Genomic DNA, 14,565 nt, shown 5'->3' on the forward strand with positions numbered 1-14,565 from the left:
TGCCCCGGAGAACAGAGTGCTGTGGGCTCAGTGCGAGGATGGACTGAGCTCTAGCAGCTGACATAGTAAGTATAGGGAGGTGTGGGGAACGAGGGCAGGCTTTCTAAACCCTCCAATGGGCCTGAAAAGGACGCGGCCCCAGTAGTTTCCTATAACCACAACCGGGAGCTGCCTTGACACACAGACTGGAAACAACCAGTGGACATGAGGCTCGGGATGGGATGCTGACGGTGATGGAGGTGCCCCGAGGTGCTCCAGCAGGGCCCAGGGGCTCAGAAGGTGGTAGAAGTGTTTGCTGAAGAAGAGCCAACAAAGGAAGGCCTGCCATCCTTGGACAAATACTCCTTGCTGATGAGCCCGTGGAAGGCCATGATCTTGAGGAGTCCGTGGCGAAACTTCTGGCCGATGAAGGCGTAGATGAAGGGATTGAGGCAGCTGTGGAGGAAGCCCAGAATCTCGGTGGCATCCAGGGCCCGGCCGATGTCGTTGCGGCGCTCGCACGTCTCCTCGATCGCCCGGAGCCTCATGAGGGTGTCTGCCACCAGGACCAGGTTGTAGGGCAGCCAGCAGAGCAGGAAGACGAGCACGACGGCAAAGATGACCCGCATGGCCCGGTGCTTCTGCCCCATGTGGGCCTGGAACAGCGTACGCAGGGTGAGTCCATAGCAGAACAGCATGACCGCCAAGGGCGCGAGGAAGCCGAAGGTCTGGGGCAGGGCCCGCATCACTATCCGCAGTCTTGTGGTATTGGCGCCCATGTCCTCGTAGCAGACCGGGCTGGAGTAGGGGGGATTGATGGCCCTGCGGAAGACGAAGATGGGCAGGGACAGGATCAGGGACAGTGCCCAGATGCCTAAGCATATGAACTTGACCCAGTGCCGCTTCTGGGTCAGCGTGCGTGTGGCATGGACGATGGCCAGGTAGCGGTCCATGCTGATGCAGGCCAGCAGTAGGATACCACTGTAGAAGTTGACTTCCTTCAGGAGCGAGACCACCTTGCACAGGGGTGTGCCAAAGATCCAGCCTTTCGCCTTGGAGGCAGCCCAGATAGGCAAGGTCAGGGCGAAGAGCAGGTCGGCTATGGCCAAGTTCAGCAGGTAGACGTCGGTGACAGACTGGCTGAGCCGACTGTACAGGACAACCAGTATCACTAGGGAGTTTCCCAGCAGGCTCAGCACGAAGACCAGGGCGTAGATGACCACCACTGCATACTTGTTGAGTGTCTCAGTGTCTATCCTACAAGGACTATACATTTCTGTGGGTGGTGTGCCACTGAAATTTCCAAATTCATCGTAAGACCACTCATCGGTGTCATTCCATAGATTTTCCATTGAGAAAATCATGGATCAATCTAGTCAAAAGATTCAAAAGAAAGAAATGTGATTTAGTAACTCAGATTGAAGTCACTCATCAAGGACGTGAGAATAGTTATCAGAATAGCTTTGCTTCTCTGTTGGTTTGGCAACAGGAGAAGCCCTTCCTTCTCCTCTATTTTGAACTTCTTTTGAGGTCGATTTCATAGCATCGTCATTGGAGAGGAGTCCCCATCCTTGTTCCCCCTAAACATCCACAAAACCATCAGCAGTGTTCAAATATCTTCCCAAATTGTGAAAGGTTTTGCTGAAGCAAAATCATACCAGAAGACCAACATGTAAATCCAACAAAAATTCATCTGCTGGGAAGGAAAGAGTGCTGCCATTTCTGCCCACATAGCTGCTAAGGTGGGTGCCCCAGAACTCCCAAGATCTCCAGAAAACAGTCCAAAGACCTTTGGAAAGTTACCAATCCTGGGTATCCAGTCCTCACTCTACACTGATTTATCAATAATAAGCTGCGTGACCTTGAGGGGGTTGTTTTACCTTTACAGATTTCTGTTTTCTCCTCTGCGACTAGAGGGAGACAGAGTATATGACCCCTGAGTCCCCTGCAGGCCTGAGGTTCTCTGAATTCATTCCGATCCAGACATTCTAGTATGTTTTCTGCCTGCCGATACTGCATTTTTCCAGAAGACAGCATTTGAGGGCAAAGCAATAAACATTAGACTGGGAAAATGCAAGCCTCTTCCCCCTCCCCCCCAAAAAAGGGAGAGGCATGAAAGGAGGAACAAACCACAGCCCCGTATGAGGTCGGAATTGAATAGGTGGTCACAAGGGAGGAGGCAGGAAGCCAAGGGAGTCTTCAGGTCCCAGAGAAATGGATGCATTTTCTTTTTTCTTTTTTTTTTTTAAGATTTTTATTTATTTATTTGACAGAGATTACAAGTCAGCAGAGAGGCAGGCAGAGAGAGAGTGGAGGAAGCAGGCTCCCCGCTGAGCAGAGAGCCCTATACGGGGCTCGATCCCAGGACCCTGGAATCATGACCTGAGCCAAAGGCAGAGGCTTTAACCCACTGAGCCACCCAGGCACCCCATGGATGCATTTCTAAAACACAGTCAAACCAAGTCTGCCTCCCCAAAGAAAGTCCTGGCAACAGAGGTGGCTTCCTACCTGAGGCACCGGCCAGGTGTGTCCAACAGTGCAAGGCTGGAGCTCAGAGACCAGAAGGACTTAACAGTCAGAGGAAACTTGATGAATAAAGGAAAATAGGGAAGCTTCGTCACCGAACACCTCCTCTCTGAGCCCCGCCCATGTCCATATTTGGAGGACAGAGTGAAGTCAAGGCACCACGGGGCTTCAGAGACTCCCAGCATCCAGATGTCCAAGCAGGGCTACCAGACATGAAGATGGAGTTAAGGGACAACTATCTGAATTCTCCACATGGATGACTACGTTTGTTTTCTTTTTCTTGCATTCATGTCCACTTGTTTATCCCTTAAATTCCCTTGATCACCTTTGAAAGCTTCTGACTTGCTTGGACATGAATAAAGGGGAGAGGATTTTACTCTTGACAGTAGAGACTTCAGAAGAAGTCCACTGTAGGCAGTTCTGGTAGGAGTCCCCCCTCCACTTAGGAGTGACTGGGGGCCCCCCACCCCCCACACGTTATTGTGGGAAGGAAGCGGAGGGCTGTCCTTGAGCTGCGTTTGGACAACAAGCACACAATTTTTCCTTCTCCTGTAGGCTTCTTTGGGATGGCCCGCCGGGAGTGCTGGAGACAGTCATGAAGATCAGAGGGAGAATTAAACCGACACCCACCCACCCACCCCAACACATCAACACAACCATTCTCAACAACTGGTTGATTAGAATGGCCCGAGGCTGGGGATAGGGACCCCAGGGAGACCACTGGAGCTGGGCCAATCCATGACCAGAGGAGTTGGGGAGAAGCTCGTCTTGCTCCTCTCCCAGAATGAAGGACGGCTTCTTGGAACCTGGCTCAGCTGTTCCCGGCAGCTAATGTGTGTCCCCTGGCTTTACTCCTCTGGTATAGTAACCACGTCTCTGTTACAACATGAACCCTGCATTATAATGACGCACTTACAAATCAGCCTTCCCCACCAGCCAGTGAGCTTCTAGAGAATAGAGACCCTCTCTGCTCCATCTTCCAATCCTCTGCCAGGGAACAGAGTAGGTGCTCAATCCATCGTTGTAGAAGAAACATCAGACAGACCTGCCATGATTCACGGATCAGGTCACCATCCTGATTCAGAGTGTCTGTTGCTTCTGGCCACACAGTCATAGATGAGGTGTGCCTGAAAGTTTCACTTCCACACTGCCAGGCCGGTCTGTCTGGCATCGTTCTTCTCCAACCATCCTCTAGAGTTTAAAGTTAGCATCGATCTGTTCCAGTATAAAGTCTGCCCCTACCATGAATACCCATTAATCATGCCCTTCCCCCAACCCCATGCATAAATTCTGCCACTGACAAGTGTGTTTTCTAAGCTAAGTCATGCTCTCCCCCTGGGTTCTCTTCTCATTCATACAAAGTTGCAGGAAGCATCAGGAGACGATTGCCCTGGGGCCACCCACGCTTTGCTTTTACTGGTGTTGGACTATTGTGTTCTGATGCCTAGACCAGAAAGGACGTGAAGGTGGTGAGTCCGTGAAGGGAATGGACGTTCCCTTATTAATCATCTGGGGGAAAAGTAATTCTGGGGCAGCAAACAGTGACTGGTAACACAGGAGAGAACACACTGTCTCGGGTTTGGCTGCCAAATGCCTAGGAATATGCTAGTGTAAGTGGAGACCATCAGGAAAGAGAGTGTCTGCCATCAGGAGGTGGTAGTCGCCGGGCAGGAGGACATCTTTGCAAGGGACCCAAGGAGACAGACCAGGGCAGGAGCTGCTCTAGCTAACACTTTAAGTCCCTCTTTGTCTATAACACCCTTCTGCTTTTCTTAAGCCCTGACTTTAGTCAGTCCAACATTCCAACTAATCCAACAAAGAACTGAGGTAGGAGGGAAGGGTCTGGCCCGCCCTCTGGCCCAAGGAGTAAAGGAGAAGCAGTCCCTCCCAGTGGTTGTGGGGGCGGCCACGGCGGTAGCTCAGGTCTCCAGTGGGAAGGTGATCTGGAGGAGAAGAGTTAAAAGGACTCTCCTCTTCATGGAAGGAGAGAAAGGCATGAGCATTTCATGGGAGGGAAAAGGCATGAGCTTGGAAGAAAATGTTACCCACTTGAAAATGTTCCAGCAAGTCCGCCCACCCTACAGATCCTCCATACCACACCTTCCCACTTAGAACTGCTCCCTCTTCAACAGATCTGTGATGTTCCTAGCAGGAAAGCATGTTTCTATTCTGTGAGGAACATCCAGTGCCATCAAGATTGTTATGACATGTGTCGCCTGAATGCCAGTCCTCTGTCAAAATGCGGAGGCCCCTCCTTGCCACTCTGATTTGAAAACGGAAGCTTCATATGCAAGAACGTGTGAGCGGCACAACATGGCTGGACGTGTATCTATCCCGTCCCTGTGTCAGCTTTGATGCCCGCGTTGGCCTCCCTTCACGGTCTTGCAGAAGAGTCTGCTTGGACCTGGGGGACCAAAATAGAGGTAGGGGAGGAGGAGGAGAGGATTAACCCCCTCCCCCGTGATCACTCGCATTGCCAGAGTGACAGGTGCGGGGTAAGTATGTGACCTAAGATGGTTCCCGCAGAGCCAAGGTTGGGACAGCTGTTTGGCAACAACAGAAAAGCAAAGATGGCGTCTTAGTTACAGCTGGAAGCCATCTTGGTGCATCCATGGCAAACCAGTCCAGTAGTCAAAACTAACACACAGAGGAAGGCAGTCCTGAGAGAATCACTGAGAAACAGAGCCACAGTCCTGAACAAACCAGAGGCAAACCTCCCTAAGTCCTTTTCAGTTCTTCACTGTTAAGACCAGTTCAGGCCGAGTTTTCTGTCACTGGCAACCAAAACTGTGACCCACTGAAAGAGTTCTAGAAAACAAGTGGTCCAGGAGGAGAGGACGGGGAGGAATGTCAGCGCCTCACGGGGTCCGGGCTGTGAGAGTCAGGGTGAGCAAGGACTTAACAGATATGATCTGGGCCGGTGCAGACCTCCGAGGCCTGACTGCCAAGCTCTGGCAGAAATCAAAGAGGAACCTCGAAAAGTAAGCACCTAAAAACCAGTCTGAGAAGCCACTCCCGAATGAACTCGGACATCTTCATCAAGGACCCATAGGTCTTAGCTTTGGAGTCAGACAGATGGTGCTTCATATACGGGCCTTCCTTTATTGGTTTATGATCTTGGATAAGTTTCTTTTTTTTTTTTTAAGCTTTTATTTATGTATTTGACAGAGATCACAAGTAGGCAGAGAGGCAGGCAGAGAGAGAGAGGAAGGGAAGCAGGCTCCCTGCTGAGCAGAGAGCCCGATGCGGAGCTCGATCCCAGGACCCTGAGATCATGACCTGAGCCGAAGGCAGAGGCTTTAACCCACTGAGCCACCCAGGCACTCCCTTGGGTAAGTTTCTTAATGTGCATCAAAATATCTTTATTCTTGGAATTAAAATTAAGACTTAAAAAGACTAAAAAAAAAAATCCTTATCCATAAAACTGGGGATCAGGATACTGGCTTCATGCTGCTATGTGATGATGAACTGGGGTAGAGTGAGGGTCCTGGAACCAGACCACCACGCTGCGGATCCCAGCCCTGTCCCTGGCCAGCCATGTGCCCTTCCGAGGCTTGAATACTTGCTCAGTGCCTTCACATTCTCATCTGTAAAATGGGAAGAAAGGTACTGCCTAGCTCATAGAACTGACACAAGGATCAATGAAATGAGTTAATACATGTAAGGGACTTAGCACAGTATCTGGCAGATAATAAATGTTCATTCACTGTTTACTGACTTGATACACATGCACCCCCCTCACCCACGGTCCCGTTGGGAGGATATGCATCTAACACACTGAACAGTGCAGACCCTCTGACCCTGAAATCCCACCTAATGTGAGGAATGGGAGGGAGGGTGGGAGGGAAGACAAAGCCCATCACAGGCTTGTTTGTATAACACAGGTTCATAATGACTTCAGTACGCTTCCAAAACTTTTATACAAATTAGAGTAGATCTAAAAAATGGAACACCGTGAGTCCATTAAACTCAACACGGATAGCTAAACAATGAATGTTACAGAAAGGTACCTGTAATAGGATGTCAAGGGCAAATGCGGGTTAGCAAACAGAATGTACAGCAGGATGACACTTTGTAATAAATGTGTGTAGGCACACAGGGGAAAAATAGGAAAGAAAGTCAAAACACTAACAGTGGTTATCTTTGGGTGGGGGGCTTACAGATAGTTGCTTTCTTGTTTGTACCTTTTGAGGTTGCCCAATTTCTCAAATAAGCATGACTTTGGCAATTTTGAAAAAAATACGTATTTAGCCATTTTCACCAAAAATAAATAAATAAATAAATAACCCTCTCGTGGTCCTTTCCCCCTCTCCTCACTCCAATTTGCCGGTCCAGCTAGACTCATGAACGGACACCCAGGACGCTGAGTCTCCTGTCCACTGAGCTCCCAACTCCTCCAGCCCTAAATGCCCTGCGTCCTCCCTCCCCTCCCCTCCTGTGTCACCCGCCCAGGTTCTCCACTGTGTTGGTTTCCAGATTGTGTTACTGAATCATTTTTCGGAGTCTTTCCCTCCTACTGGGCTGTGAACAAGCAAGACTCTGGCACAGAGTAGTGATTCATAAACCATCCCTTCATTCCTTGCCCCTCCTTAAAGACAGGAACTATAAAGGAGTCTATTTTGCATTCTTGGTGCCCCGCAAAGTGTGTGACACATATGAGTAGACGCCAAACAGGAAGTGGGTGGATAACCGGCGCAGCCACACGGAGTCCTACACTCAGAGGAGCCCTGAGCTGGGGGCAGAATGCTCTGCGGTCTGCTGCCTTGAACTTCTTAATAACTTCATCTTGGAACTGGTGTCTTCTGAGTGAAGTCTGGTGGGACAAGGGAGCGCGACAGGGGTTGGAGCTCAGCTCACATGCAGTCCCACCCTTATTGCCTCCTTGGGCTCAGCCTCCCACTCCCCCACCCTACAGGGGCCCTATGCCTCTGGGAGCACAGCCTTAATAGCAAATAAAAAACACGGAGTCCATTAGAGACTATCCTTAGGGGCACCTGGGTGGCTCTGTCGCTTCAGTAAGGCCAGGTCTTGATCTCAGGGTTATGAGTTCAAGTCCCGCCCTGGGGTGACACGTGGCGCCTACTTAAAAACAAAACAAAACAAAAAAACAGAGTCTAGTTAAGAGAATGATCATAGAAGAAAGAAACAAGCTTTTCTCCTGCTTTTGGAATGAGGGGCCCCACGCTCTTATTTTGCACTGGGTGCTGTAGCCAGCCCTGGAACCAAGTAAATATTGGTTGAATATTGGAAATAAATGAATGAAGTAGTGGAGGGGAGTGAAGAGGCAGATTAGAATCTTCATCTTACCTCACTAAATGGCCCCTCCGTCCTTCCAGGAGCTCAGGCCACTTTGTTGACTCATCATGGACACCTGTCTGTCTCTTACACTCAACATTCAATCTACCAGATAGTTCTGTCAGCTCTACCAAAATGCATTCCAGTTCCTATTTTCTCATCACCAGCTGATGCCCTGGCCCCACCCCCTTCCCTTCTCACCTAGACTACTGAAGTGACCTCCCAGTCCACCTGCTATCCTACTCCTTTCTTTTGAAAAAAGCCAAAATCCTTTAAGTCCTGCCCCATCATTCCCCACCCCAACCCTGATCCCGCCTCACCATCCCTGGGTGTTAGTGGGCTAGGTGGCTCACACAGCAGGGAGTTACTGTCTTACAGTCCTGGAGGCTGGATGTCCAGGACAATGGTGTCAGCAGGGCTGGTTCCTCCTGAGGGCTGCAAGGGAAAATCTGTTCCAGGCTTCTCTCCTAGTGCCCGCTGCTTTGCTGGCCATCTTTGGCCTGCCTCTGCCTGTAGACACATCAGCCCGATCTCTGCCCTCATCGCCACATGACGCTCTCTCCTTGGAGGCCAGTGTCTGTGTCCAAATTTCCCCTTTTTAGGAGGACACTAGTCATGTTGGATTCTGGCGCCCTCTGGTGGCCTCATCCTGACTACTAACATCTGTGGCAGCCCTATTTCTAACTAAGGTCCCATTCTGACATACTGCAGGACTCTAATATATGAATGGGGCAGGGGGGGACACAATCCAGCCTATAGCATCTTCTAACTGTATCCTCCTCCTTCCCCCACTTGGAGCTCTGGTCCAGCTGTATTAGCCAGGCTCCTGTCTTAGAGCATTACTTCCAATGCCCACTCTTCTCTGAATGCTCTCCTACAGACCTCCCACAGGTAACTTCCCCATGTCCTCTGAGGATTTGCTCAAATGCTACCTTCTCACTTAGGCCCACTCTGTGCACCTATTCACAATTGCACTTCCCCTAGCATTCCTGATGTCCCTGGCTATGCTGTTTTCCAAACATTTCTCTCCTCTCACAGTACTTACTACTTCTAGTATCCTCTGTAATCTGCGTGTGTATTACATATACTACCATTAACGTCTCTAGACTATAAGCTTGGGGAAGGCAGAAATCCTTACCTATCTAGATCACTGTATCCCAAGTGCTAGGAGACAGCTTGATGATTAGGATGGGATAGAGTGGTAGAAGAAAGAAAACCAAAAGAGAAAGGGGCGGGGGAGGATAGATTCCATTTCTAGAGGCTAGGAGACTGCCAAGTAACTTGCCCTCTGTTTCTCTCACCTCCAGCTGCTGGGATATAGCACTGAAGGGAAAACTGATTCCACCGTGGCTGTAAGAAATGACTTAGCAAAGCCTGAGACCCCTAGCTATACTGACAACACCTGAAATCAAGAAAGGTTTCCGATGCTAGAGGGTTGGGGAGTGGGGTGTGGGGGGTGGTTGGTTTACACCGGGTGGCCAGTGGCCACAGTTGCAAGATCAGCCCAGGAGAGGGCAGCATTCCCCTCCTAGCGAAACAAATGACAGTGGGGACCCGAAATTAAATCATCTCACTGAAAATTCCCTCAAGCCCAAAGAAGTTGAGTCAGGCAGTCAACATCTAGAACCCAACATCACCTTTGAAGGTCTGCAGATCCTTTCACATGCATTCATTCACCCCTGAAAAGTCCTCCCAGAGGAGAGTTTAGCGGTTGGCAAGAGTGTGAGCACAGTTGAAGTTGATCGCCCCTTGTGCTTATAGGCCACCGGACTTCTCTCCGGCTTCTAGCACTTCAGAGTCCTGTCCCTGTGGTCTTCCCCTTCCCCCACAGACCCTTCCGCCAGACCAGTGGTTCTCAGTCTCTCTGCGTGAGCCTGCACATTCAAATACAGCACATCGGGATGCTCTTGGCAAAACCATTCAAAGGTATATTTCAAAGAACTGGAAATCTCCCCACTGTTTTCTCAGAGCTCACTTTTTGGTGCCAGATCCCCGTCTTAGGCAGCTCGGGCTGCTGTCACAAAACAGCGTAGCCTCGGTGGCAGGTGGACATCAAGGTGCCCAGCACCAAAGGCCCAGCTTCCTGGCCTGCAGACAGCTGCCTTCTCACAGTGTCTGCGCAGAGGTGACAGAGAAAGGGCTCTGGTCTCTCCCTCTCTGCCTAAGGACACAAAGCCCATCACAGAGGCCTCACCCCATAACTTCAGCTAAACCTAGTTGCCTCCCAAAGGCCCCACCTCCAAATACCATGAAATTGGGGGTTAGGGCTTCAACATAGGAATTTTGAGGGGACACAATGTAGCCCATAGCAAGCTCCATGTCAGACTCTAAGGAGGATGATTTCCTATCCTGATCACGCTCTCTTACATATTCATGAAGCAAGGTTCTAGCAAGTTCAAATGAAGTTCCAACCGGCTTTAACAAGGGCTTGCTTATTTTCTTACATACCACCAACTGCAGTGAGCTCTACCCTGCGTGGCCCAGCCAGCACGCCCGACGTTCTGTCTGACAGACACGGCTGCCAAAATAGTGTCCTTGGTTGTGGTAAAAAATAAACTATGCAAATGGTGCCTGGGGGTGGAGGGGTTGAAGACGGGAACTGGGCAGATGGGAGACAGGTGGGAAAAGACTTTTCATTAATCATTTTTAATTTTTTTTTTATTTTTGAAGCATATGGGGGTGCTTGGGTGGCTCAGTCAGTTAAGCGTCTGCTTTCAGCTCAGGTCATGGTCTTGAGTCCTGGGGTTGAGCCCCAAGTCCGGCTCCCTGCTCAGCAAGGAGTTTGCTTCTCCCTTTCCCACTCCCCCTGCTCATGCTATCTCTCTCTTGCTTGCTCTCGCTTTCTCTGTCTCTCTCACTCAAATGAATAAATAAAATCTTTTTCTTTTAAAGAAACATGTGAAGTGGTTTCTGTTGAAATTTTTAAGTGTAAAATGTAATCTTAGCCTGTTAAAAATTAGGAACTTGAACTTGGGGATGATGAGTAGGAGGTGCTTCTGGGAGTCCTCCTTGAAGCTCTGGCATCTGGAATTGTCCATCTCCTGGATGCTCTGTGTCAGCCACCACCCAGAGAGACGAAGAGGCCTTCAGCCAATTCCACAAGTCATCTTTCTGGGCCTGGGCTTAGAGAACTGTCCATCTTAGTTCCCCGCATTCCAGGCCCTTCACTCCAAATCAGCTCACCTCGACCCTCTTGGTCCTTGTCTCTTTCCTGTCACTAGTCTGTCTAGATGTCTGGACTCTCAGGCCCCCAACTGTAACCCAGGGTATGCTGGCCTCTCCTCATTTCTTGCCTGGCCCTCTCCGCCTGTATTGTTTCTAGATACAACTCCGAATAGCTCCACAGATACACTCCCACTTCATCTCACCCCAGCAGCGAATTCTCATTCCGTCACCAACTACTGAAACCTGCCTGCCTGGCGAACACTCCCATTTTCTGTCACTTAAGATACGGTCCTTGATTTATACTTGAATATACATATATCTAGCTTCCTCCTGAACTCATCACCCTTGCTCCCAAGACCACAGACCCAAAGAGTTTGTTCAGCCACATGGAGCCGATCTCTTCGTGTGTTTGTTCATTTAAATTTAGAGTTGGTTTTCAACGTTTAAAAATTTAGACTCGTTCACATTAAAAAACCATCAAAGTTTCTATGCTGTCCTCTAAAATTTGGGAAGTCTGGAAATACTGAGCCCATGGCAAAAATCAGCTGGCACTGGTACAGGAGAGAGATCCTAGAAACAGAACCACACTCATGCCATCATCTGATTTTTCAACAGATGTGCCAAAGCAGTCAGATGGGGAAAGGAAATTTTTAGCAAACAGACTATTGCTGGGATAGTGAGGTATGGGAAAAATATGAACCTTGACCCCTACATCATACACAAACATTATATTGAGATGAATCACCAGCCTAAACCTAAAAGCTAAAACTGTGAAGCTTCTAGAAGAAAACATGAATGAATACCTCCATGACTCAGGGCCAAGCAAAAAGTGTCTCGCACAAATCAAAGAAGGCAATAACCATTTAAAAATGTCTTTGCTAAATTAGATTTCATCAAAATCAAAAAAATTCTGCTCATCCAAAAGACGCCATTAAGAAAAAGGTTAGACAAACCACTGTCTGGAAGAAAACAATTGTGAAACATATATCTGACAAAGGGCTGGTCTCCAGGATATATCAAGAAATCGAACAATAAGGAAAAGAGCAAAAGACTACTCAAAAAAAAAAAAATGGGCAAAAGATCTGAACAGGCAGGGGGCGCCTGGATGGCTCAGTCAGTTGAGTGTTTGACTCTTGGTTTTTAGCTCAGGTCCTGATCCCGGGGAGGTGAGACCTAGTGCCATGTCAGGCTCTGCACTCAGCACAGAGTCTGCTCGAAATTCTCCCTCTCCCTCTGCCCCTCCTCCCTGTCTCAAATAAATAAATAATAAAATCTCTTTTAAAAAAAAGAGTTGAACGGACCTTCACAAAAGAAGATATACAAATGAGCAGTATGCCCGTGAAGGACACAAAGGCTACGAAGCAGTGGGAGTCTCATACATCGTTGGTGGCGGGTATAAAAGGGTATAACCACTCAGTAAAAAGGTCTGGCAGTTTCTTCTAAAAACTAAATGCACTCCTGCCCCCTAACCCAGCAATTCTGCTCCTAGAAATATAGCCAGGAGAAACACAAATATGCGCTCACAAAAATATTTATACAAAATATTAATAGCTTTATTCATAAGAGCCAAAGACTAGAAACATCCCAGCTGTCTGCACACGGAGGATGGCTGAACAAACTGGTCTGTCCACACGGTGGAACACAGTGGAAGACTGTCCATGACTCAGAAGGATGAGCCACGGAGACACGCAACAGCACAGATGAATGTTTAAAACTTCAAGCGGAGGGAAAGTATACACTGTGACGAGTCTGCTTTCGTGAGGTTCCTGAACAGGCAAAGCTAATCTATGGGAGAAAATGATCCAGTAGTGGCCTTGTTCTCTTCTCGTTGCTGAGGCCACTGTGCCCTTGTCCGTCTCTGGCCTCCCTGAGACCGAGCGCTGTGCCTTCCATGACACTGCAGGGTTCTGATGGAGAGAGATTTGAAGTTGATGTTGAAATTGCCAGCCAGTCTGTGACTATCACGACCGCATTGGGAGATTTGGGAATGGATGAGGGAGGAGACGATGACCCAGCTCCCCTACCAAATGTTGACACAACAATATGAAAAACAGTCATGGAGTGGTTTATGCCCCCTGAGAAGGATGACAACAAAGCAAAGCAAACAGATGATAGCCCTTTTGGGGACCAAGAGTTCCTGAAAGCTGATCGAGATGGCAAACTCCTTAGACGTCCAAGGTTTCCTTGATGTTACACACAAGAGGGTGGCCCGTACCATAAAGGGACAGACTCCTGAGGGGGTCTCAAGACCTCCCATATCCAAAATGACTTTTCCTGGAGGCAGCCCAGGTATGCAAAGAGAAGCAGCAGTGTGATGAATGAAATGTCGTGTCTGGCCCTGTAGCGCTCTAAGGATTGTTCCAAAGACTAGTTGCGCTTCTCTGTTTCTAATTGTTGACCAGCAGTAGACACATGCAGCAGATCGGTGGTTTGGACAGAATATTGTCTTCCTTGCAGGTGTGGGTTGAGTACAGATTCCAAACGTATGGCTCTGTTTCCTCCAGGATGATCTAAAGTCTCTTTTTTCTTTGCTCCAAATAAATCTGAACTGTGGGTTCTCTCTAGAAGGTGGTATTTGGTGCTTTCCCTCTCTTTGTAGAGCGATTTCTGCCTAGTTTATTGTCTAGTTAACTTTAGTGACCTGATAAAAGGTGGCATTGTACATAAAACAAGGTGCAAAATAGAAAAAAAAAGGGAAAGGAAAGAAAGAAAATCAGAGCAGTGGCTACCTCAGTAGGGACAGAAGCAGAGACAAACAGGAGGGACTCGAGGGGACCTTTAGGGATAGTGGTGATGTTTTCTATATTGATGGAGGTTTGGATGATACAGGAGCACATATTTGCCAAAACTCAGTGAATATACACTATGGATTTGTGTGTTTTGTTGCTTATGAATTTTACTCAGAGGAAAAACTATAAATACTGATCTAGTTCATGCTCTACAACCTGATATATTTAGAAAGAAGTGCACGGCTGTCTGCAATTTCCTTTGAAACTCATCAAGAAAGCAAAATGGATTAATGGATACAGGGATGGCTAGATGCATAGATACAGGAGAGGGCAAGCCAAATGTTAATGGTAGATTCTCAGTCGTAGGTATACAGGCATACCCTGTAAAGTTCTTTCAACTTTGCTACATGTTTGAAAATTTTCACAATAAAATGTCATGGACGGGATCACCTGGTGCTTGGTCTCGGCACTCTTTTAAGCAGAGTGCACACTGTCCAGTTTGCCACACTCCCTACCCTACCTTCTTGCCCCAAGCCTACCCTGCTCCACTCATTTACATTTCCTGCACCCCCTGGTCCAGGGATGTTTTGTCTGAGACACATACCGCATATCCTAATGGTTGTTAAAGAAATCTCTGGAAGAGGTAAAATTAGCATTGCACCAATCCCACCACTTACCAGTTTTGTGATCGTGGGCAAATTAATTCACCTCTGAGCCTCGATTTTCTTGTCTGTAGGATAAAGTGAAATGGTGAATGCAAAGTCTCCAGCACACAGCGGGCACCACATCCATGATGACTAGTATTACACACTCCAGTATACTGACATTGTAAATGTAAACAGATAGAGGAGTGTTTGATTTTCACAGTGAG

The 14,565-nt window shown here is 48.4% G+C and overlaps 1 protein-coding gene and 1 pseudogene across 2 annotated transcripts; one reads left to right on the forward strand and one right to left on the reverse strand.

Moving 5' to 3' along the window:
* Window positions 1–216: 216 nt before the first annotated feature.
* Window positions 217–2,514, reverse strand: CXCR1 (C-X-C motif chemokine receptor 1). 2 transcript variants are annotated; one of them, XM_032857185.1, is made up of 2 exons: window positions 2,488–2,514; window positions 217–1,351 (listed from the first exon to the last, which is right to left on the reverse strand). In XM_032857185.1, exon 2 carries the CDS (start codon window positions 1,341–1,343, stop codon window positions 273–275), a length of 1,071 nt encoding a protein of 356 aa, XP_032713076.1. In that variant the 5' UTR covers window positions 1,344–1,351; window positions 2,488–2,514; the 3' UTR covers window positions 217–272. The 2 variants fall into 2 exon arrangements, with proteins under 2 accessions (XP_032713076.1, XP_032713077.1); XM_032857186.1 differs by lacking the exon at window positions 2,488–2,514 and adding an exon at window positions 1,860–1,988.
* A 2,838-nt stretch (window positions 2,515–5,352) lies between these two features.
* Window positions 5,353–13,287, forward strand: LOC116867915 (annotated as a pseudogene).
* Window positions 13,288–14,565: the final 1,278 nt, after the last annotated feature.

Source organism: Lontra canadensis, unplaced genomic scaffold (assembly GCF_010015895.1).
Source record: "Lontra canadensis isolate GAN:19392208 unplaced genomic scaffold, GSC_riverotter_1.0 scaffold13, whole genome shotgun sequence".
NCBI lineage: Eukaryota > Metazoa > Chordata > Mammalia > Carnivora > Mustelidae > Lontra > Lontra canadensis.